Here is a 21,779-nt window from a genome sequence, read left to right as displayed (position 1 = left end):
TGGTCTCTCAATTGTCTCAGTTGGATAATTATCCCAATTGATGAAAGCAATCAAAACATGATGCTTAAGTTGTTGTACGACTTAAAATATTTAAATTGCATTGTTATCACTAGCTATAACTTTTGATAAAACGACAAGTACTCGATCCTACAACTATATCATAGCCAAGATCATGAGTTCGATTATCATTGATTGCAATAAGTGCAATTATTGAGAGAATGATTGTTGGATGCAATGATTGTCTATGTTCGCTAGAGCAATCGAAACATGGTGCTTGAATTGCTGTACATTTTAAAATATTTGAGCTACACTTTTACCAACAGCTATAACTTTTGGTAAAACGACAAAAACTCGATCTTAAAATCTCCTTTCTAAAGCTCATGAAAAGGTCCTTCCAAATATGTTAAAATTGGTCTTTAAAACCCAAGCTACCTAAACTTCTTTGTGTTGCACATCATCAAGCGCTACAAAATCGGGTGTTTGGGGCGCCTAGCTTTAATCTTCAATATTTGATAGCAGCATCGCTAGTGCTAGGACGCCTCAGGCCTCAGCCTCTGAATTTCGTTTTCTTAACTTTTTTTTTCCCTTTATTCTCATGCTTTTCTTTTCATATGTTAATCGTCTTCCACGTCTATTTACCCATAAAAATGCATGTTGCTTATATTCATGCATACGACATAAAACAACTATCAAACATAATAGCCAATTGAATACTATAAAATAGCGCTAAAATCGCACTTATCAGTCAATATAAAAAAAATTATAACTTTTTGAAAAAAAAACTATTGTTCGTATTAAGATCAAATTATGATTTTTTAGAGTATCAAAATTAAAAATAGGTCAACTATCATGTCAATTTTGATAATTTTCCCTATGATCAAACCACGTATATATAGTTCTCGTCCAATATTTTACGGAGTTCAGTTCCCAAAGCTGATGGTATCGATCGGTTACGATTTGAACATGTATGAACTAAAATTTATTATCCAGTAATTAATCAAAATTAGGTATTAATGTAATAACTTGACATATTTTATTCAGTGTTTTTTTGTCACGACGCTAACGTGACACTGAAAACATAAGTAATATTTGACGTCGTGTCAATATTTTGATGAAAAATGAATAAATGTGCAAAAGACGGCAAGAAAACCTAGTTTATTAATAGGATACCCAAAATCCAATTCATGCCAACTTATCATGTGAAAATTACATTTTCCCATATTTTTGTTAGATGATGTATGACAAATGATAAAAAGAAATGTAACGAGTCTCACACATAGGATTTTCTTCTCGGGACCTTTTACTTTTTTTCATAATGTGGGAATTTCGTTATCTACTTGTATTCATGTGGAGAAGAAAAAAACGTATGTACTCAGCTACAAAATTTATTTTATATATAGTGGGTGCTTCCGTTTTTCTTTTAATGAGAGTTCTAGGTATTGGTTTATATGGTTCTAATGAACCAACACTTAATTTTGAAATATTAGCTAATCAGCCCTATCTTGCATGTGGGCTTATAAATAAAATTGACAAAAACTTGTGTGAGACGGTCTCACGGGTCGTATTTTGTGAGACAGATCTCTTATTTGGGTCATTCATGAAAAACAGAAAAAGTATTACTTTTTATACTAAGAATATTATTTTTTTATTATGAATATCGACATGATTGACCCGTCTCACGGATAAAAATTCGTGAGATCGTCTTACAAGAGACCTACTCAATAAAATTATATATACTTTGTGCAATATCCCAAAAGTTGAGTTTACTTTTAGAGATATAATGTGTAGTGATCATAACTTATAGTGTGATTATTAAAGTAAGTGAACATGATATGAAGTGATTATAGATAAATAATAATATATTTAATTTGATTTATTAAGATTGTACCTAATAATTTTATTAAATGATAAATCACCATTTTTTCCCTTAACTATGATAAATAAACTTGATGTTTAGTTTTTCAACGTAATCTTGTTATCTTCATTCTGAACAAAACATGTAATTTATTATTTGTTCACATTGTGTTGTTTCTTTTTTTTTAACCAAAAATATTTGGTAAAAAATCATTTATTATTTTAAAATAAAACTGATTATTGAGTAAATAATGTTTATTTTACATGAATAGTATTAATCACCCCAAATCAACATAACCTCAATAGTTGATAAAACTCAGCCTTAATTTTGTGATAACTTTCTACCAAGAGACTAATTAAACTTAAATATTTCCCAATTAATTCAACCACTTATTTAAAACACAATCAATTATACATTGAATTTTGTTGGGCCGCCATTGATAATTTCATAAGTTCATTGGTTAAAATCAATTAGAGTTGTCAAAATAGGTCAGGTCCGTGGGATTGAGCTGTCCCGCTCCATCCCACACAACACCTGCAACCCACCAAATATAACTTAAAATTGGTGGTTTGGCACCCTAGATACCGTAAAATAAACGGATTGGGTTGATATGCTGTTTTGACATCTCTAAAGTCAATGTTATTACACAACATAGAAGTGAATCTGTGAGAATTTAATAGTATTATAAGGTTAGATATTATAATGAAATCCCCAGCTCCACTTTTTCCTCTATGTTTCGCTATCCTAATGTATATGATATAATTGGTTATAAGTAATTTACATCTTATGACAAGTAAAAAATTTTAAATAAATTGAAATTTTTATACTCTATATATTTTAGTACCGGGAATTATAACACGAAATGAAGTAGATAACTATGTTGCGTAAAATTTTAACATGTTCTGGATCTTAAAATCTCAAAATAGAAATGACATGTATAACATTTAAAACAACATGGTCATTCGACACATGCAAGAATTTAAGATCCTCCTTGAAATTTAATATTTGTGTGGTTGGATTTGTTAGAAAATTTAATAGTTTTGCTTTATCTAATAGTTGGTGAGCTATTGTTGTGGCTTGTAAGCACACGTAAGCGTGGGTGTTGAAGAATCGGACGGATAGTTCAGAACAATAAGGGAAAAAAAAATAAATTAATCCTATAAGTTGGTCTTATATATAATTGGACAAACTTAGGTTTAGTGCAGTTAAACAATTGTCATGCATTTTTCATTAGGGTATTAATCGTTATTGATTGTGTCATTAATGTGCAAAATAAGCCAAATTATTATCTTCTTAAAACTTGAGTTTAAGATAATGAAACCAATTCATGTCAACTTACAAAAAGAAAAAAAATTAGTAATTTTTTTATTTAGATGGGAAGGTTTTTTTTTTTTTAATTGAAAGGGTTTTCGAATGCTTAAAAAATAAAAAATTCTTGGCACAAATAAACTCCAAAGAGATTTTCATTTTTTGGGGGGAGGGATAATTTTTTTATTATAATAAAATAAAATAATATTTTTGAAAATAAAAAATAATAATAGTACTACTAGTAGTCTACTAGGTACAAAGCTCATAACACACCGACCCTCTAGGCAATGAATGAAGACCTTCCTGCTGTTGTGTTTAATTGCAATATTTACTACAATTTTCCCTTTTCTGCAAACTTTCTTGGGATTTTTTCCAGCAATTAATTCCTTTCGTTCCCCTTGATTTACACTCCCTCCAAACTTCAATTGACCCTCCATTTCTCAACCACTGCTCTTTCTACACCCTCCACCTCTCCCCATAATTTAATCAAGCTTTTAAAGCAATCCCATCTCTCTCCTATACCAATCCCCTTATATATATCAGGTCTTTACATGTCCAAAACCAACAATTTGAAGCCCATATTACTGCTAAAACGGCTCGTGTTGGTGTCTCCGACTCCTCCCTCCGCCTCGCCGCCACCCCGGCCCATCATCACCTCTCTTCACTGCTTGATTTGGAAGAGCCGTCTCCTCTCCCCTTAGGCTGGCAAAAGTTTCTTGATTTACAGGTTAATTTTGCAACTTTCTCAAATGATCATGCATTCGGGTTCTGTTATGTTTTCTTCGTTATGATATGATTGTTATCTGGTTCAGACAGGCGAGATATATTACTCAAAGACAGGGGAAAAGGGATCGATCGCTCTGGATCAAGAAGAGATGAGCAGAAGGAATGGACCTAAACTCGACCTCAAGTTGAATCTCTCGCCTCCTAGAATGCTCAGCAATCCTCTGGTTGAGTCCCCCAGCCGGTCGTTGACGGTATCACCAACATCCCCACCGAGCTCTTGCGTGTCGTCGGAGCGGAACCTGGACGAGTCCCCCCGATACGCCTCCAGCCCGGAGGCGACGTCCATGATGCTGGTGGGGTGCCCTAGATGCCTCATGTATGTGATGCTGGCGGAGGAGGATCCCAGATGCCCCAAATGCAAAAGCACCGTTTTGCTCGACGTAATCCCTGATAGCAACACTATCAACAACACCACCACCGGAAGAAAGACGAAGAAGAGTTAGCCAGTTAGCATTAAGAAATATTGACAAGTCTCCATTCCTGGTCCCTAGCTAGAAAGAAAAAAAAAGAGAGATGATAATAATTAGTCTTAAATTCCAAGTAGCACTATTGAAGCTCCATTTCTTATTCAGTATGTGTTAAAAGAGTGGAGCCTTAATAGTGCTACCATCTTTAGTTTTCTTTCTTTGGTTTCTCCTCTTTGCAAGCAAGGATAGAAAGTGAATCTAGTACAGCAGTGGTGTTGGTGGGTGAAGATTTGCGCCATCTTTAGCAGAAAACAATGTTCATGTCCAAGAATTATCTTATCACAAGGTTTAGGTAATTTCTTGCCTGCTTTTTCACTGCTATTTGGTCTTGTTTCAACTCGAGTTCTTCTAACCAAAAGTCACGGTCAGTCACTATATTCAACATTATTGAAAAAATCCAAGCCACTAATTAGTAACATCAAATATATATCAGAACTTTCCCTTGACAGGATTAAATTAATAAGAAAAAAAAGGGTTAGATAAGTGGCAAAATGTAACATTTGTATCAGAGTATGACATAGGTTATGTTTCCTGGACCCACTAGGGACAAATTCTATGGCATCTTAAAAATTCCTGCCTAATTTGCTTGTATCTCCGAATTATTCATACAAATGTTTGTTGGCACATTGGATCATTTCACTCAACGTGACTGGAAATCGCGCACTCACGTAAAAGGATGCACACCAAGGCCTGATTTAATTTGTACTGAAATGACTGAACTGCGTACATGATCAAGACCAACATATGGTCACATATGACGTTATATATTTACAACATGACCTCAAGAAACATGAAGAATAATTCATCATCAGTACTCTTCCCTTGGAGTTGTTGATATTAATTTGTCAGGCTTTGGCATCTCCAATAACACGTGAAGTTGCAAGATTAGTTAGTACTAAAATAAATGCCTCCAAAGATAGTTCAACGTCCATATTACAATTAACAATAGTAATAAATGAAACAACACCACCACCACATACTGTGCATGTGAGGTTATTATGAGGTTTAATATGTTAGTTATTATAATAATATCGGAGGAGGGTAGTGACGTAAATTCGCAATCGCAGAATGGGGTTCAGGGGTAGTTCATGCATTGAAATGAAGGGGTCTATATTAGATTGAATGACCATTAAATCCAAATAAATGCATGAGTTATTGAGACAGTTGAGAATAATGAGGCTATTACGTCATGTAATAAATAGAAGAAATTGAATTCACAGGCGCTTTGCTTATGGTTCCATGTCTATCTATTTGTTTTCGCAGCCTGCCTTAACTTCATTTGTCACTAAATGCGCCCATCCCCCCATAGCACAGCCATGTTCTCTTATTCAATTCTATTTATTCCCTTCCGATCCCCCTTGTGTTTTCTTGGTTCAAAACTCTACGATCCAAAAGCGATAGTTATACACACAAATTTTCACTTGCTTAACCTCGTTCTTTCCCTCGTACTCTTATAGGTAATAAAAAGGCAAAATTGACTATGCATGTCGTCGTCCCCGTAGGCTTTTGGTCTTCTGATTGTTCGAATTAAAATATATATGGTCTTAATGCAATAAATTGGTAAATTTTATCATGTTTAGTCCAACTTTCGCTTGAATCCTTACATAGCGTCGGATATGGTTGATATGTCGAAATTGAAAACTTCGGGAAAATTGTAGTGATTGTATAAAAAAAAAAACAATTTATTGCAATAAGAACAAATTCCCACCGATTGGACCAAAAACCTATTTAAGCCAACTTATATATAGAACCAACTTTACTTTTTTCCCCTACCCCTACATCTAAATTCCAAAAGAAAAGTTACTTTCGCACAACCTCAATGCCAATGAGAATCCAAGTTTGTGGTAATAAAATTCTTAAACTTAAAATATGTGGTAAACAACACAAAACACAAGGTTTTGCCCAAAAAAAAAAAAAGAAAAAAGAGCGGTTGCCTCATTTCATGGGGGATATATATCATGAACAGGCTGGGACCATATGTGTAAGTGAGCACAAAACCAGAGGCGGGGAACCTATGCATTATATATGTTTCACACACACACAAAAAAAAAAGCTGAATGCAAGAGTTGTACAATTTCTGTTGTTAATATTAAGAAGCATGCTAGCAATATCTTCTCGTTTTGTTACCTGCTAAAAAAAAGAATATCTTCTGGACAATAAGAAGTGTGATAACTAAAATTGCAAAGATAAGTTCGTCGTCCAAGTGATATCTTGCATAGTGGTATCCGACCCCTAGCAATTATGTGGTCGTTGAATATTTTTGTAAAATAAATACGAATAAGAGCCACTCACATGACCCATTTTTTATAGTCACTTCTGCAGTCACGTCTCATTTATATATGGGACATGACACGAATAGTATCATATATGCATGTAGGTAAAATTATGTTTTAAAAAAAAATGTTACAATATCTGTAATATGTTAATACAATATCACAAGTTCAACTTCATGCAACTCTCAGATGCAATCTTTTGCAGGCAAACTGTAGGCCTACTCATGTATTGGAAAAAGCAGTTTCCCTTCAATAACTCGCAAATATTGTATGCAAACATATATACATACGTTGAGTTATAAAATGAACAATACAGTTATAATCGATTACCTTCATTATTTCCTTATCTTGTGTTGGAACACAATCGTGTGTGCTAATTAAATGTGTTTATGAACCGATATACATGGAACCCGGTTAAGTAATCTACTTATGTTTTATTTCATCAGGGTTGGAGCATTAAATTTAAATGCGGATATTATTTTGTATAGAGACATATTTTCTTAGAGTAGGTCTCTTGTGAGACTGTCTCACGAATTTTATCTATGAGTCTCACTTTTTCATGGATGACCCAAATAAGAGATTTGTCTCAAAATACAACATGTGAGACCTTGAATTTATACATATCGATTAGTTCATATATTTGGTTTCGTTTATGAATTTATACATATGATTTCAAAAAAACCTTGAATATTTTGACAAATATATATTTAGATCTGATGTTGGGTTTCTGAATATTTTGGATCTGAATTAGGAAAAATTTATTTGGATTATTCGATATTTGGTTTGGTGGAAAATAGAATATCATGATTCTGAATCTCATATTTACAATTTCTTTATTTTCATTTAAAAAAAAAAAAAGGAAATTCGAATTTAAGGTTTATGGTCGTCGGAATAAGGCATTCCTCGGCCGATTCCAGCGGCATAAGGTAGCCCAAGACGTTGGGAAACAAGAATCTCCCCTAAAACACCATTTATCGGCCGGAAACACAACAAAGGTGTCGGCAAAATTTGCGTCCATTTTCGGGCCGATTCTGGCTGTTATGGGCCGCGGCTGGTCTTGTTTATTTTCTCATATCAAAACTACACATTCCATCCATTCAAGCCTACAAACATAAAATAGATTACTTGTTTATTTGGGCAATTTTATGGGAAAATTGGTGATAAATCCCTGATAAAAATACAAATTAATGCTGTAGTAAAACAAATAGATAGGGTTATCTATAGACTTTATGCTCAATGCTCAAATTATTATGTTTTATGCTAAATTTTAGCCAAGTTATATCATATTTGCGAGAATTTATGCCAGAATTATCATATATATTTATAAGACAAAGAGGATTATCTATATATTTATGCTCAAATTATAGGTTCATTTCATCTCTTACTTATTATAATACATATGCATATTTAATTATTAAGATAAGATTAAGAAATGAACTTATTAGAAAAATATTATTGGCATATAAGATTAAGAAAGTTGACTTTACATTTCTTTTTTTTCTTTTTTTTTTTAATAAGTACGTTGATCATTTGGATGTTGCCATATTCCCATTCACATCATCTTGCACACTTTTATATTTCCCAATAGTCTCCCATTTTTAGCGGTGCATGGTATAAATTCTTCCACGTCGTTCAACCCGAGATCATTTTTATAAGAAAAATAATTTATTTGATTTATTAAATTTTCAATTTTTAATTTTAGTTTTAACTAGTTCGATTACTGATATTATATCATATAAGTTATAATTTCTGATGTCACTCGACATTTTCAATGTCAAGTTTGGTATTTAAGTTCAAATAGTCAAAAGCAATGCATCAAAATCTAAAGTTGAAAACTTGATAAACAAAACTTAAAATATGACAAATTAATAGACAAAAAATTAATTTTCTTTTCATAATTATAACATTGATACGATAGTGTTCAAAATCGAACCGGAACGTTTTTTGAATTTTTTATTTTATTTTAGAAAAATTGATTTTTAAAAATGTTAAGTTTAATATTTTATATACATGATATTGGAATTTGGATTTTGTTTAAAATATTATTTTAGAAATAATATAATTTATAAATTTATTGTTTTTGTTTTTAAAAAATATATAACTATAATTGGTATTTTGAATATATATATAGTTATATAGGTTTTAAACTTTGTTAAATATATATTTTTGTATATTATATACATCTTATACGTATTTTAAATTTTGATAGCTATATCTTTTTTTATTATTTATATACAAGTTAAAAATCTTTGTAATTTAAAATATATTATTTATGATATTGTATTATTATTTTATATAATATATCGATATTTTAGTCCGACGAGTGACCCTTTTTTAAGCTAAATTAATTGGATTATTGGTACGATTATGATAACAATAAATGCCAAGGCAAATAATGCACAAAAAGGCCAGGCCGCAAATCAATTTATTTACGAAAGGATAGCATACCTACGTTATACTTGATTGAGTCAAATGATTAGGTACAAATAGCATTATTTGAAATAATAATAATAATAATAATAATAATAATATATATAATATATATATATTTTTTTAATAAATTTTTATTTTTATTCATTAAGTTCCCAAATTTTAGTTTTTTGTATTAATTTTTAATTTTTGATTATTTTGATCTAATTATTGACGTGACATGTATCAAATCATAAATTTTCGACGTCACGTCTGAATTTTCAATTCTACGATAGTATATTGTGGTATCATATCAGAATTTTTCGGTATCGTGTCAATATTTCTCCTGTCTACATCAGTTTTTGAAAAAAAATATCAGGAAATTTAGAGTTGGTATATCACAACTAAATTTTGAAAAATTAGTGGACTAAAATTATAATTGAACAAGTTATTGTTAACAAAAAAACTATTGTGAATAAATCCAGGAAAAGGATATTCAAAAGAAAAAAAAATCCTGGAAAAGAAGAGTTGTCTTCTGAAATTGTTAAAATCATTTTCATAACTTTTACTAGATAGATAGAAGAATTTAAAGCCAATGAATCTAGAAAATAGTTTTATTTTTTGGCCATTATCAAATTTTATTTTTTATTTTCGAAAAATAAACGTTTGAAATTTTAAAATATCATATAAATCCATTAAAAAATTATTTCAGTCACTTTCAAATAATCAAATGTCAACATTAATAATAAGAGTGAGTCTCATGTGAGACCGTTTTACGGATATTAATATTTGAGATGGGTCAATAATATCCATATTCACAATAAAAAGTAATATTTTTAGCATAAAAAGTAATATTTTTTCATTGATGACCCAAAAGATCCGTCTCACAAATACGACTCGTGAGACCGTCTCACACAAGTTTTAATTTTGCCTAATAATAATAATTATTATTTTTAAATTAAGTATGAACCAACTGCTACTTTTTGATTAACATTGACTAATAACACAATAGTTTGTAAATTACGTACAAGATAAATAGCACTGGACAAATCATCTGGATAAACTTCGTCCGATAAAATGTTGATAAAAAAAATCAATCTATATTATATGATTGTTCAAAATACTCACATACTTCGCTAACTGATGCAGCAATGTGTAATACTTACATTCCCGAGTCCCATATCAATATCTATGAATTCATTTGATGTTTAGATAACCTAATTCGTACGCTAAATAACTCGGTTTGAATTATATATAATATTATTTTCATATTCGCAAAATGAATATCAATAATTGGTTCATATGAAACTAGTCGACTTTGACTTTATTTCCTAGGCATCGCTAAATCCTTCATTTCCATTCCTCGGATTACTATTTAAATGTGGATATCATATCATATCACCATTAGTCCATTACGCATCATTAATTGTTATAACTAAGAACAAGAAAATGGTGGCTTTCTCCTCCGTCATAATCCCACTTCTCTCCACCATTTTCTTCATCATCTTCCTCTACAAATGGAGATATAACAGCAGCTTCAAAACCTGGGAAAACTCTACCGCCATCACCGAGAAAGCTTCCCATTATCGGTAACCTCCACCAACTCACCTCGCACCCCCACCGCTTCTTCCATTCCTTGTCCAAACGCTACGGCCCGCTGCTTACGGTCCACTTCGGCAGCACACCGGTGCTAGTTGCCTCTTCGGCAGATGCAGCACGTGAGATCATGAAAAACAAGGACTTGATCTTTGCAAGCAGGCCGAAAATGGGCGTCGCTGAGAAGATGCTATACGGAGCCAAGGACGTGGTGTTCGCCCCGTACAGCGACTATTGGAGGCAGATGAGAAGCATATGCGTGCTCCATCTTCTTAGTAACAAAATGGTTCAATCTTTTCGTCGTGTGCGAGAGGAGGAAACGTCTGCTATGATCGAAAGGATCAGGGGATTGGGATCTGCTACTATAAACTTTAGTGACATGTTTTCATCACTCACCAACGATGTAGTGTGCAGGGTGGTGTTGGGCAGGAAATATGGGGTGTTTGAGGACTTTGTGAGGCGGACTGTTGAGGTGTTTGGTACTACGAACATAGGGGATTACTTCCCTTGGCTTGCTTGGATTAATAAAATAAATGGATTCGATTCTAAAGTGGATAAAGTGTGTAAAGATTTTGATGAGTTTTTGGAGGGTGTGATAAGGGTTCATAGATACCAGGAGAGGCAAGGAAAAGATAGTATGTGGTGTCGGACTTTGTGGATATATTGCTTGAATTTCAGAGAGAGAACAAGGATACCTCTCCTATTGAAGATGAAGCATTGAAAGCTCTTCTTTTGGTACGACTCCTTAATTATTTGATGTTTTATCATGATTGAACTTCGTACATTGATGCTATAATTACTAGGTTAAAATTATGATGAGACTTTTTTTGAGAAATGGATTGTGATTTTAGTTCAATAAGTTTTCAACTTTTGATTTTGGCTTTTTTATTAGATTATAGTACTTTTGAAATATTTTTATCAGAACACTGTTTTTTCATAATTTATCAAATCATTGTGAAAGTAAGAAACAGGATAAAAAAAATATTTTTTAAATAAATAATTTTTATGTTTTTTTAATATATAAATACATGTGTATTTATAAAGTGGTACATGAAAATAAAAAAAAACTTCAATAGTATGTTAATATAAGAGGAAAAAAAGCATATATCTCTTGATATATGGAGGAGTTCATAAAATTCGATGAAAATTATTCATTTTCAAATATTAATTCAAATCCTAATTTAGGAAAAAACTTGTGTGAAACGGTTTCACGGGTCGTATTTTGTGAGATGGATCTCTTATTTGGGTCATCAATGAAAAATATTATTTTTTATGTTAAGAATATTAATTTTTTTTTGTAAATATCGATAGGATTGACTCGTCTCATAGATAAAGATTCGTTAGATCGTCTCACAAGAGACCTACTCTCTAATTTATTTTTTTAAAAAAAACTCATTTAGATACATTAACTTTTAATTTGTAGTTATTTTGAACAAATTGCTAATATGACATATAACAAGTTAGTATTTTTCATTGTCACGTCAGATTTATTCGGAGAATAACAGCAATTGAATCAAAATAGCACAAAAAATTGAAAATTAACATATCAACATAAATTTTGAAAATTTAGTGGACTAAAACATAAAATTAAACAAGTTAGTTCACAAAAATACTATTTCCCCCCAAAAAAAATACTTGCTGATTTGATCTCACTCTGAAAACCCTTTTTCTGCATCTTTCTCACCGTTGATAGGACATGTTTGTTGGAGGAACTGATACAACACAAACCCTTTTAGAATGGACGCTTGCTGAGCTCTTAAAGCATCCCAAAATCATGGCAAAACTGCAGAAAGAAGTAAGGCAAATAGCTGGAACTAAACAAGAGATTACTGAAGATGATGTAGAAAAAATGCGTTATCTAAAAGCCGTGATAAAAGAAAGCCTACGACTCCACCCTCCAGTTCCGTTACTCGTCCCCCGAGTGACATCTGTCGACACGAATGTACTAGGGTACGATGTCGCAGCAGGCACACAAGTTTTGATCAGCGCATGGACAATCGGAAGAGACCCTTCCCTTTGGAAAAATCCCGAAGAATTTAACCCGGAGAGATTCTTCGAAACGAACATCGACTTCAGAGGGCTGAATTTCGAGTTTATTCCATTCGGTGCTGGTCGAAGAGGGTGTCCTGGTATCTCATTCGCCATACCTCTTGATGAACTTGCTTTGGCGAAATTATTGCATAAATTCGACATTATGTTGCCTAATGGAGTAAAGGAGAAGGATTTGGACATGACGGATGCCATTGGAATGACCGTCCACAAAAACATTCCCGTGTCCGCCGTAGCCGCCTCTCCACAGACCTTTTAGTCTTCTACTCTTTCAGGGTTTTTGGTTTTCTTGCATTTGGAAGTTGGTAATCATGTCAAATATATAAAAATATACCATAAATAAGACATTGAAGAAAATTATATGATATTATCGATCGACCCGTTATACAAAGGATTGATGAAACATATATCGTGATAATACGAGTATAAAAATTAAGACAAAAATTTGTGTAAGACGGTCTCACGGGTCGTATATATGAGACGAATCTCTTATTTGGGCCACTCATGAAAAAATATTACTTTTTATGCCAAGAGTATTACTTTTTATTGTGAATATGAGTAGAGTTGACCCGTCTCACAGATTATGATCCGTGAGACGGTCTCATATGAGACTCACTCAAGAATTAATCTACAACTTTTTACCCATGCTAAATTTTAATCCTTATCTTTTTAAATATCAAATTAGTTCAATAAATTGTTAAGGATATTTCGTTTTAGTCGTTTTGTGCAAGTGCAACTAGCAATGGGACAATCACAAAGACTGGATGGATGACCCAGGGACGAGTTTGGCACCTACCACCCGTTTCGCTATCCGTTGGACCCACTAAATTTTGTTGTTGTTTTTTAAAAAAAATTATAATTTTTAATGGTAGTCATCACTACCCAATAATAAAACATCTTAAAATTAATAAATCATCAAAAAAAATTATCTTTATATTAATAATATTTAATAACCAAAAAATATTATCATAAGTTAGAATCTATTAATTTATATTCAACTAATAAAAAAATTCATAATTATATATTTTCATATTAAACATAATATAATAGCATGTAATTATTTCAATCCTAAACTGTTAATAAAACTAGACAAAAACTGTGTGTGAGACGGTCTCACGGGTCGTATTTGTGAGACGGATCTCTTATTTGGGTCACCCATGAAAAAGTATCACTTTTTATGCTAAAAGTATTACTTTTTATTATGACGTTCTTACATGAGACTCACTCTAATAACTAATATTAGGGATTGACTTATTTATTGTTCAATATAATTAAAAATATGAATAGATTATTAATTAATAATATACACAAATATATAGATACATGGGGTGGGATCGAGGCAGGTTCACCCGTTTGGACCTGCTTCACCGGATCTAACTCGTCTCAAAGGGATGGATTTAATACGATGCCCAGTTCGATTCCTCTTTTAGAATTAACCAAATTAAGAATATCCGAATATATTGTTTTTCTTTCTATTGGTTTATACTTCTATTTCATCGGTTTGCTAACGTTACGCCATACATGTCAACAATTTGGAAGTTTCAGATTCAGTTTCAATTTCAAGTTTCATATCATGCATTTTTTGATATGTTTCACGTCAATATTTCGGTAAAATAAGACTAAAAATAACAAAAAGAAAACGTACATTAGTGAAACTCAACTTTGAAACGAAAATTATAATATTGGACAATTTATATGACGAAGTTGACAGTTTTTTTGCGTGATATATTTTATTTCCTTTACAATTTATAAGATATTTGATAGACATCTCCATAAACCACAAGACCCGCTCTTCCTCCAGCTCAAGCTCTAAATAATTTCAAATTTAAATCCAATGACGATTAAAATTAAGCAGGTGTAAATTATTTTTAAATCACCAAATCTAATCTTAGGTTTGTGATCAATCTTTAACCAAAAAAAAATATGTATGCATTTTATTATCCATAAAAATCGTTTTTACATTCCTTGAACTCACGTCTTTTCACATAAGAAAATGAGTACAAATATTAAAAACATGACATTAGCATATGATATTCGAATATTAACTATTTCAGATATAGTACCAAAAATATGATTTTGAGTATAAAATTAGAACAATTTTATTAATACCAACACTTATATATTATTTATATTAAAGCACTTGTTTATAAATTATTAGTATCAAATGACTCATAATGAGGTATGTACAATTATATGATTTTTAGCTCATATGTAAAACATGAATGCGATACCCATATTTATTGTTTAACAAGAAGCAACTCACTTGATTTGAGTACATAAATTAGTGTTTTGGGAACCTCACTAATTAACAATTTTGGTGCACTATATTAAGAAAGTTTAATACAAAAATATATAAATAAATTCTTAATATATTATTATACAAACTTATTAAGAGAATATATATATAATTTGTACCTTTACGTGTTGTTTAAGGCTGTAATCTACGCAACTAGTAAAATTAAGAAATACCATTTACTTAATAATACACAGTAAATACACTGTTAATATTCATTTTTATTTAGTCTATACATACATATACCACCTTTTGAGTACTACCAGTATTAAATATTAAGAAATATGTAATAATTACTTTCGTGTTCTTTCAAGTACTTGTTTTGTCGTTAACTTCTAAGTTTTAAGTTAAAAAAAATACTATTCGTTTATAGCACATTTTTATATTTATATTGTTAAATTATAATAGAATATTTAGCAAATAATACGACTCACAATAATATTTTTTCTCCTACCTTTTAATCGACTCACTTTTATCCTATATTTGATTTACTAATTTTAAAATTCATTATATCGCAGATTCTAACACAATCATTTTCCTAATCTCTCTCTGTGTGTGTGTGTGCAAATTTATTAGCGTAAATAGAATGGTTATTTGCGTCGGATATCTTCCAGGTCAGCGGATTAAATGGACAGCTCATCGCTACAACAAACATCATTGTTCCGAAGAGAACATATCTCTATTAATTGAACACAAATTGGAACAGCGAGATAACGAATTCCGCTAGAGAGGCGACCAGTCTCTCTAAATTACGTAGTAACACAGCGCCTAGAGTTCTTGACCAAAATAAAAAATAATACACCAAATCAGACAAATATATGCAGTTCAGGTCTGCTGAACACATTATTTTCTTCGTCCTCTAGGACGGGATAGGTAGCAACAAGAGCATCCTGAGCACCGATGTAGAGGGAATTGTAGATTTTCCAGTAAACTTCTCTAACCTTTCTTGCCGGATGAAATAGTCCCTGAAGACAATAGTTCAGTACAACCGCTGCCCCAAGCGCCGCCCTCATTCCTTCTATAGCTTCCATGACAGCATTAATAACGTGCGGGGACGTTTCAAAAATGTTGGGCCAGACATAGTTCATAAGGTGGATTAAAGCATCTTCACATCCCAGACCAGCGACTCCCAGGGCCATGTGTTTGACTGCTGATGCGGCGGTTTGCCGATGAACCAAATCTCTATCCATGAGGGCATCCTCGAGTAATGGAGTCACTGCATATATGTAGTCCTTGCCCATCTCGCCTATGTACTCAAATAGGAAGGATAGAGACTTCAGAACACCATTCTGAACATTGAGCTCCGGCACACGATACTCGTTCATCAATGCAGGTAAAACCGTGAATGGCGAGCATGTTTCAGCAACAATTGCTATGGCCACAGTTGTGCACACACGGTTTTGACGTTCCTGCACCTTGAGGTTGTTTAGCAAGGTTGCAAGAACATCTTGTGGCCCAATGGCTTTTGCAATATAACCAAAAGTATTCACAGTTGCTCTACGGATACCCTTCTTGTGAGCTTTGAGCATCTCCAGAAGCTCAAAACAAATCCTCATCCACTCCCTTGCAGGAACAAACTCAGCCCCTCGATCAGCAATTCTTCCAACAAGATCTATACAGTTTTCTTGGACTTTCTCGTGGCGGTTCTTCAAGATTGGAGTTAGACGAGGGAGCAAATCCTTGATTGGCGGTGTCATCTTGGTCATCCCAATAACATTGACGATAGCCTTGAGAGCGCCCAATATTGAACCCAGAACTTCAGGATACTCCTCTCCCAAATACTCATACAATACAACACCAAGGTGGCCCATTAATTGTTCTTCTCCACACTGCTTCATAACCACCGCAATCCTGGATATAAGATCCGCTGCCTGCTGTCTCACTTTAGCACTCTTATTGTTAAGCCGCCATTTTATGGTACCACAAATCTGGGGTAGGTATGGCTTCACTTTGTGACCAAGGGTGTTCACAACAGCACCAAAACCATTTAGCATCACGTTAGCATCGTCACTAGTCTGTTCTTGAAACGCATAGAGAATCCCATCAATCAATAGCTCTTCTAAGCGAGCGTCGATATCAGATGCTCCCAAGTTTGTCACCACTTTCTCAATTGTCTCCATGACCATCCTTCTATATGGCTCACTTTCATCTTTTAGGTCCTCAACGGTTCTTCCCACTATATCAGCAACACCGACTTTGTTCGCAATCTCGACAGTGGTTTCGACAAGCTGTTTGTAGTTCCTCCTGTCCAAGGCCATCCTTCTGACCCAGAAATTACGGAAAAACTCAGGAAGAATGTCATTTCTGATATAATCCGGCTCTACACCCTCAGTACTCACACACTGTTTCACCACTTTCAGCACTATTTTCTTCATTTCTTCATCAGGTGACTGGAACTCGCGGATCAGAATAACCATGACTTCCTTGGTGTAGTAGCTGGCATATATCGCATCCATTAGTGGTATGATAAAACCAATGGCTTTCAAAAAGGCAGCCAAGACTTTCCCACGGTGGGACCTTATACCCTTCCATAGAGGCTTCAAAACTGAGTCAAAGCTTTCGATACCATAAGGAGCTGCAGCCTCAGCAAGCGCAGCCAAAGACAGAGCGGTGATCGTTCGGACTTTCTGATTTTCATCATTAAGACCATGTTCAATGATCTCAACCAGTGATCTCAAGTGTGGAAGAACAGCACAGCCAATTAGAATGGCAATCTGCTGTACTATCTTGATACCTGTGTGACGAGCTTGCCAAGATTTCTTGCTCTGACACACGGCTTTCAAGAATGGCAACAATGCAGGGATCCCGAGAGCAGAGGCAACAACACTAAAAGCTCTTGCAGTGGTGTTCCTAACATACTCATCAATGTTGTCAATATCTGGACGCATTGCAGCAATCATTGTGGCCAACCCAGCTGCCTTGCTAAGATTCGAGATGATTTCTCTACCTTCTACCCGAGCATAATAATCCTCGTCAATTAAAAGAGGCTCAATAACCACCAATATTTTGTGCACATACGGACGAACCAACTCGTCTAATTTATAGAGCACCCTATCAATAACTTTAACCAACAAATGTCTCTCCTGGTCCTCCAATGTGGGTTGCATGAGCAGCGGTAGAATACGGTTAAAAAGTGGCCCAGCACCAAATTCCCTTGCTTTATCTGTGAGCTGCCTCAATGCAGTTTTCCTCTGTGGAGGAGTACCGTTCTTTACTTTCAGCAAGAGTTTCATGATCTTTCTCTCTTTCTGCTCTTCTGGCGATAACTCCTCTTCATTGTCTTCATTTAGCAGTGAACCAAAATACTGGTAATCCTCAGGTTTCATCAATGGCAAACCACCAGGCATCTCTTTTGGCACATCAAACTGTTGGCCTCGATTTTCTTCTGGAATATTATACAGGGGTGTCGCCATTGGAGTAGGTGTAGCAAGAAGTTTCCGGGCAGGTGTTCTAATAGGTACATAGGTAGCAGGTGGGTCCAAAATCTTATATCCTTCCTGTGGAAACATCGCATCAAGCTCCTCATCGGTTAATGGTCTATTCCTATCCTCAATATCTTTCTCCCATCTCAACAAATTATACTGTTCTGGAGTCATTGCGCTACGCATAAGAGAATTCGGTGTGGGGGTAGCCATATCAACCGCACCAAAAGGAGTGACACCAGGGGTATATGCTGCAGCAGGTGTCGCACCTGGTGTGGCACTGCCCATTGTGGCTGGTGTCTCATCCCATCTTGACCTCTGTTTTTTTGGTGTTGGGGTAGCCATCGCTCCCAGCTTTGGTGTGGCATCCCAAGCCATTCCTGCAGGAGTTGCCCCAGGCGTTACACCTCCAGCAGGAGTTGCATCCGAATCATTAAGGCGGCCTGGTGTCGGTGTCTCATCCCACCTATTTCTCCTTGAAACTGATGGTGTTGCATCCCCAATTCTCCCAGGTGTCGGGGTAGCATCCCACCTTCCAATTCCAGGCGTGGAGTCAGGCAAATCCCAGTCAGACCCCGTCTTCGCCTTCTTGTCAACAGCACTCTCGTCCTGAGACACATCCCATCTATTCCTCTTTTTCGGCTTATCTGCATCCTTCTCCTTTGCCTTTGATTCCTCTTCTTCCTTCTTCTTCTTTGCTATCTCTCTCTTCACCTCCTCTTCCTTCCGCTTTAACGCTTCTTCCCTCATTACATCAGCATAAGTCCTGACTTCTGGCCCTGGCGTTTTGTCCAAAAATGGATCATTCCTCGCAGGGGATATAATCCTATTCAACCTCCTCCTCCTATAATCATCCTCTCTGTCAATTATCTTACTTGGTTGCTTAAACCCAGACATGTCGTCGTCGTCCTCCCCCGTTCTCAAAGGCTCCTTAAGAAACTGTTTTGGAGCAGTAAAAGATGCCATTTTCCTAGCAATTTCATTTTCAGCTCCATCAAGATTATCGTCCTCATCATTGACAGCAATTGATCGCTCATAGCCCTCATACTTGTTTGCATTATAAAGATCAGTGTCAAAAGTAAGGGAGGTTAGTGCAGCCAGGTCCTCCATCTTTTGTCTCTCTTCTTTGACCCTCTGAATCTCCGTATCCACATCCATTTTGTAGCCTAAAATGTCCTGACACTAGGAGAAAAACCCAAACTTAAGTTCAAAATCATATTACAAGAAGTAAAAATTACGACAAGCAACCAGAAAAGATATTTCAGAAAATTGAACTTAGCACCAAAAAATGCAAAACTAAACAAACTCGACTCTTTTCCTTCATCCAAAAATAATAATTGCTCCTTCATCAATCGTACAAAAGAGAGAAATCACCAGCACAAATTTACTGCAAAGACAAGAAAACGGACAAAATACATATGTACCGGTCCTATAAATCAACTGGCACCAGGAAGCGAAGAATCAAGGGCAAGCACGCTAACTTTACAACATAGCCTATCTAACCTACTTCGAAATCCTATTTTCCCCACACTGTTTCTTCCCTCCTTTACTTGAGATCACAAAAATTTCGCGAAAACGATAAATGAAAATTCCGCGAAAATTTCAAAGAATAGTCGAAATTTCAATAATATGCAAACGAAGTAAAGCATATGAAATCAAAATCGAGCACAATACAGACATCTGAATCAAGAATAAGTGAAATTAGGGTTCTGCTAAATGCATGAAACCAAACTGACCTGATTTCGGGGATTTGTTCTTGAGAAAGCTGGGAGCTTGAACCGATATTCGCGATTTGGAACCCCACCGACGTTCTGTTTTGACTGTGGATTCAGTATGGGCCATAAATTAGTCACTGACGCCAAATAAAAATGTAAAACATACTTTAATTATAGGAGCCGGCCCAAATCCGAGCCCATCAAGTACGACAAAAACCTATGGTGTGACTTGTGAGAGTATTTGCCAAAGATTACACTTTTAGACAAGTGATTATTAATTAAATTTATAAATTTGTGCAGAGTAGCAAAAATCAAAAGTAGATGGTCTCAAAAGTCAAAAGCTGAATTTTTTAAATTAGAGTGTTGGAGAAATAAATTATTTTAAAACTATCTTTTTAATAAAATATAAAAAAAATACTCTTAAGTTGGATAACACACCTCCTCTCTTTCTCTTCAAGATTCTTGGAGTAAGGGTGTTCAAAAAACTTCCTTTACGTTAAAAAAAAATATGATAACTTTTGAAAAACCAAAATTAGCATGAAATCAGCTTTGAGATCTGATTAAATTAAGCAGAAACTAACGCAATTTCTGAAGTTAAAAAATACATAGAACTGATTTCTGTAAGTGATCACTGAAAAATCAATTTTTTTTTATATAGAAGGTACAAGTACTCTTTGGTGTAGTATTAAAAGATGCACATTAGGCCCATTTCATAAATTAATTTTTTAAATTTAGAATTTATGGATAATTTAAAGTTTCATCATGTATATAAAATATGAGGCTGTGTATATTTTAATAACAAGATATGTCAATACTTCTAATTTTGTACTCTAAAACGAAATTATCTGCAATGATATTACAAACAAACAATTCGCTTCACATAATACAACGACATGATTTGGAAGTAGAGTAGGTTTTTTGTGGAAGATCTCAAATAATTATATTTGTGATACATATATCATATCTTTAGCGAAAAATAGTACTTTTAATTTAAAAAAATAATATTTTTCATTCAAATCAGCTCATGTCAAACAATATATTTTTAACATAAAAAACAATATTTTTAATTCATATTATCATATGTTACATAATATTTTTTCATAAGATATTTAACAAAAAATGATATTCTGTAGTGAAAAATATTACTTTTAATATATAAAAAAATATTTTTCATTCAAATGATCATTTAGTACACTCTATTTCTTCATAACTAAAAAAATGATATTTTGGAGTGAAAAATAATATTTTGCACATGAAATATATTATTACTAATACTTATAATAGATCGGATTGAAAACTTGTATCACAAAATTGATTCGTGAGATATTTTTACTAGAGTCTTTGCTGTTGAAGTAATATCACTGCAAACTTTGAAACCTAACTAATCAATAAAATGTTAGTCTTTCCGGTTTTTAAGTATTTGCAAGCACTCAAAATTTACTCAAATCCTGAATTTAAGAATTGTTTTCTCGAAAACCTAAATTCAAAATGTAATATCTTAGAAATTTCGATTTAAGATTTATTTATGAAAATTCAAGATTCTAAATAATAGGAGAGGAGAGAAAAAGATTTAATAGTTGGAAATTTAATGAAAAGTGTACCATCT

General features: G+C 33.8%; 3 protein-coding genes across 5 annotated transcripts; 2 read left to right on the top strand and 1 right to left on the bottom strand.

The window, feature by feature from the left end:
- The first annotated feature begins 3,563 nt into the window (after window positions 1-3,563).
- Window positions 3,564-4,717, top strand: LOC140826053 (protein GL2-INTERACTING REPRESSOR 1). 2 transcript variants are annotated; one of them, XM_073188163.1, is made up of 2 exons: window positions 3,564-3,890; window positions 3,980-4,717. In XM_073188163.1, exon 2 carries the CDS (start codon window positions 4,039-4,041, stop codon window positions 4,390-4,392), a length of 354 nt encoding a protein of 117 aa, XP_073044264.1. In that variant the 5' UTR covers window positions 3,564-3,890; window positions 3,980-4,038; the 3' UTR covers window positions 4,393-4,717. The 2 variants fall into 2 exon arrangements, with proteins under 2 accessions (XP_073044264.1, XP_073044263.1); XM_073188162.1 differs by having other exon boundaries at window positions 3,572-3,890; window positions 3,976-4,717.
- A 5,772-nt stretch (window positions 4,718-10,489) lies between these two features.
- On the top strand, window positions 10,490-13,110 carry LOC140826052 (cytochrome P450 71A6-like). The gene is given in 4 exon segments (XM_073188161.1): window positions 10,490-10,631; window positions 10,633-11,331; window positions 11,334-11,429; window positions 12,388-13,110. Coding segments are annotated over 4 exon segments (1,494 nt in total). The 5' UTR covers window positions 10,490-10,547; the 3' UTR covers window positions 13,003-13,110.
- Window positions 13,111-15,733: 2,623 nt separating this feature from the next.
- Window positions 15,734-20,309, bottom strand: LOC140826051 (uncharacterized). Of its 2 annotated transcripts, none has more exons than XM_073188159.1 (2): window positions 20,195-20,309; window positions 15,734-19,640 (listed from the first exon to the last, which is right to left on the bottom strand). In XM_073188159.1, the coding sequence occupies exon 2, from the start codon at window positions 19,614-19,616 to the stop codon at window positions 15,843-15,845; it is 3,774 nt and encodes a 1,257-aa protein (XP_073044260.1). In that variant the 5' UTR covers window positions 19,617-19,640; window positions 20,195-20,309; the 3' UTR covers window positions 15,734-15,842. The 2 variants fall into 2 exon arrangements, with proteins under 2 accessions (XP_073044260.1, XP_073044261.1); XM_073188160.1 differs by lacking the exon at window positions 20,195-20,309 and adding an exon at window positions 19,883-20,182.
- Between the last annotated feature and the right edge of the window lie 1,470 nt (window positions 20,310-21,779).

Source organism: Primulina eburnea, chromosome 3, assembly GCF_022965805.1.
Source record: "Primulina eburnea isolate SZY01 chromosome 3, ASM2296580v1, whole genome shotgun sequence".
Lineage (NCBI taxonomy): Eukaryota > Viridiplantae > Streptophyta > Magnoliopsida > Lamiales > Gesneriaceae > Primulina > Primulina eburnea.
This window is presented reverse-complemented; position numbering and strand designations above follow the sequence as displayed.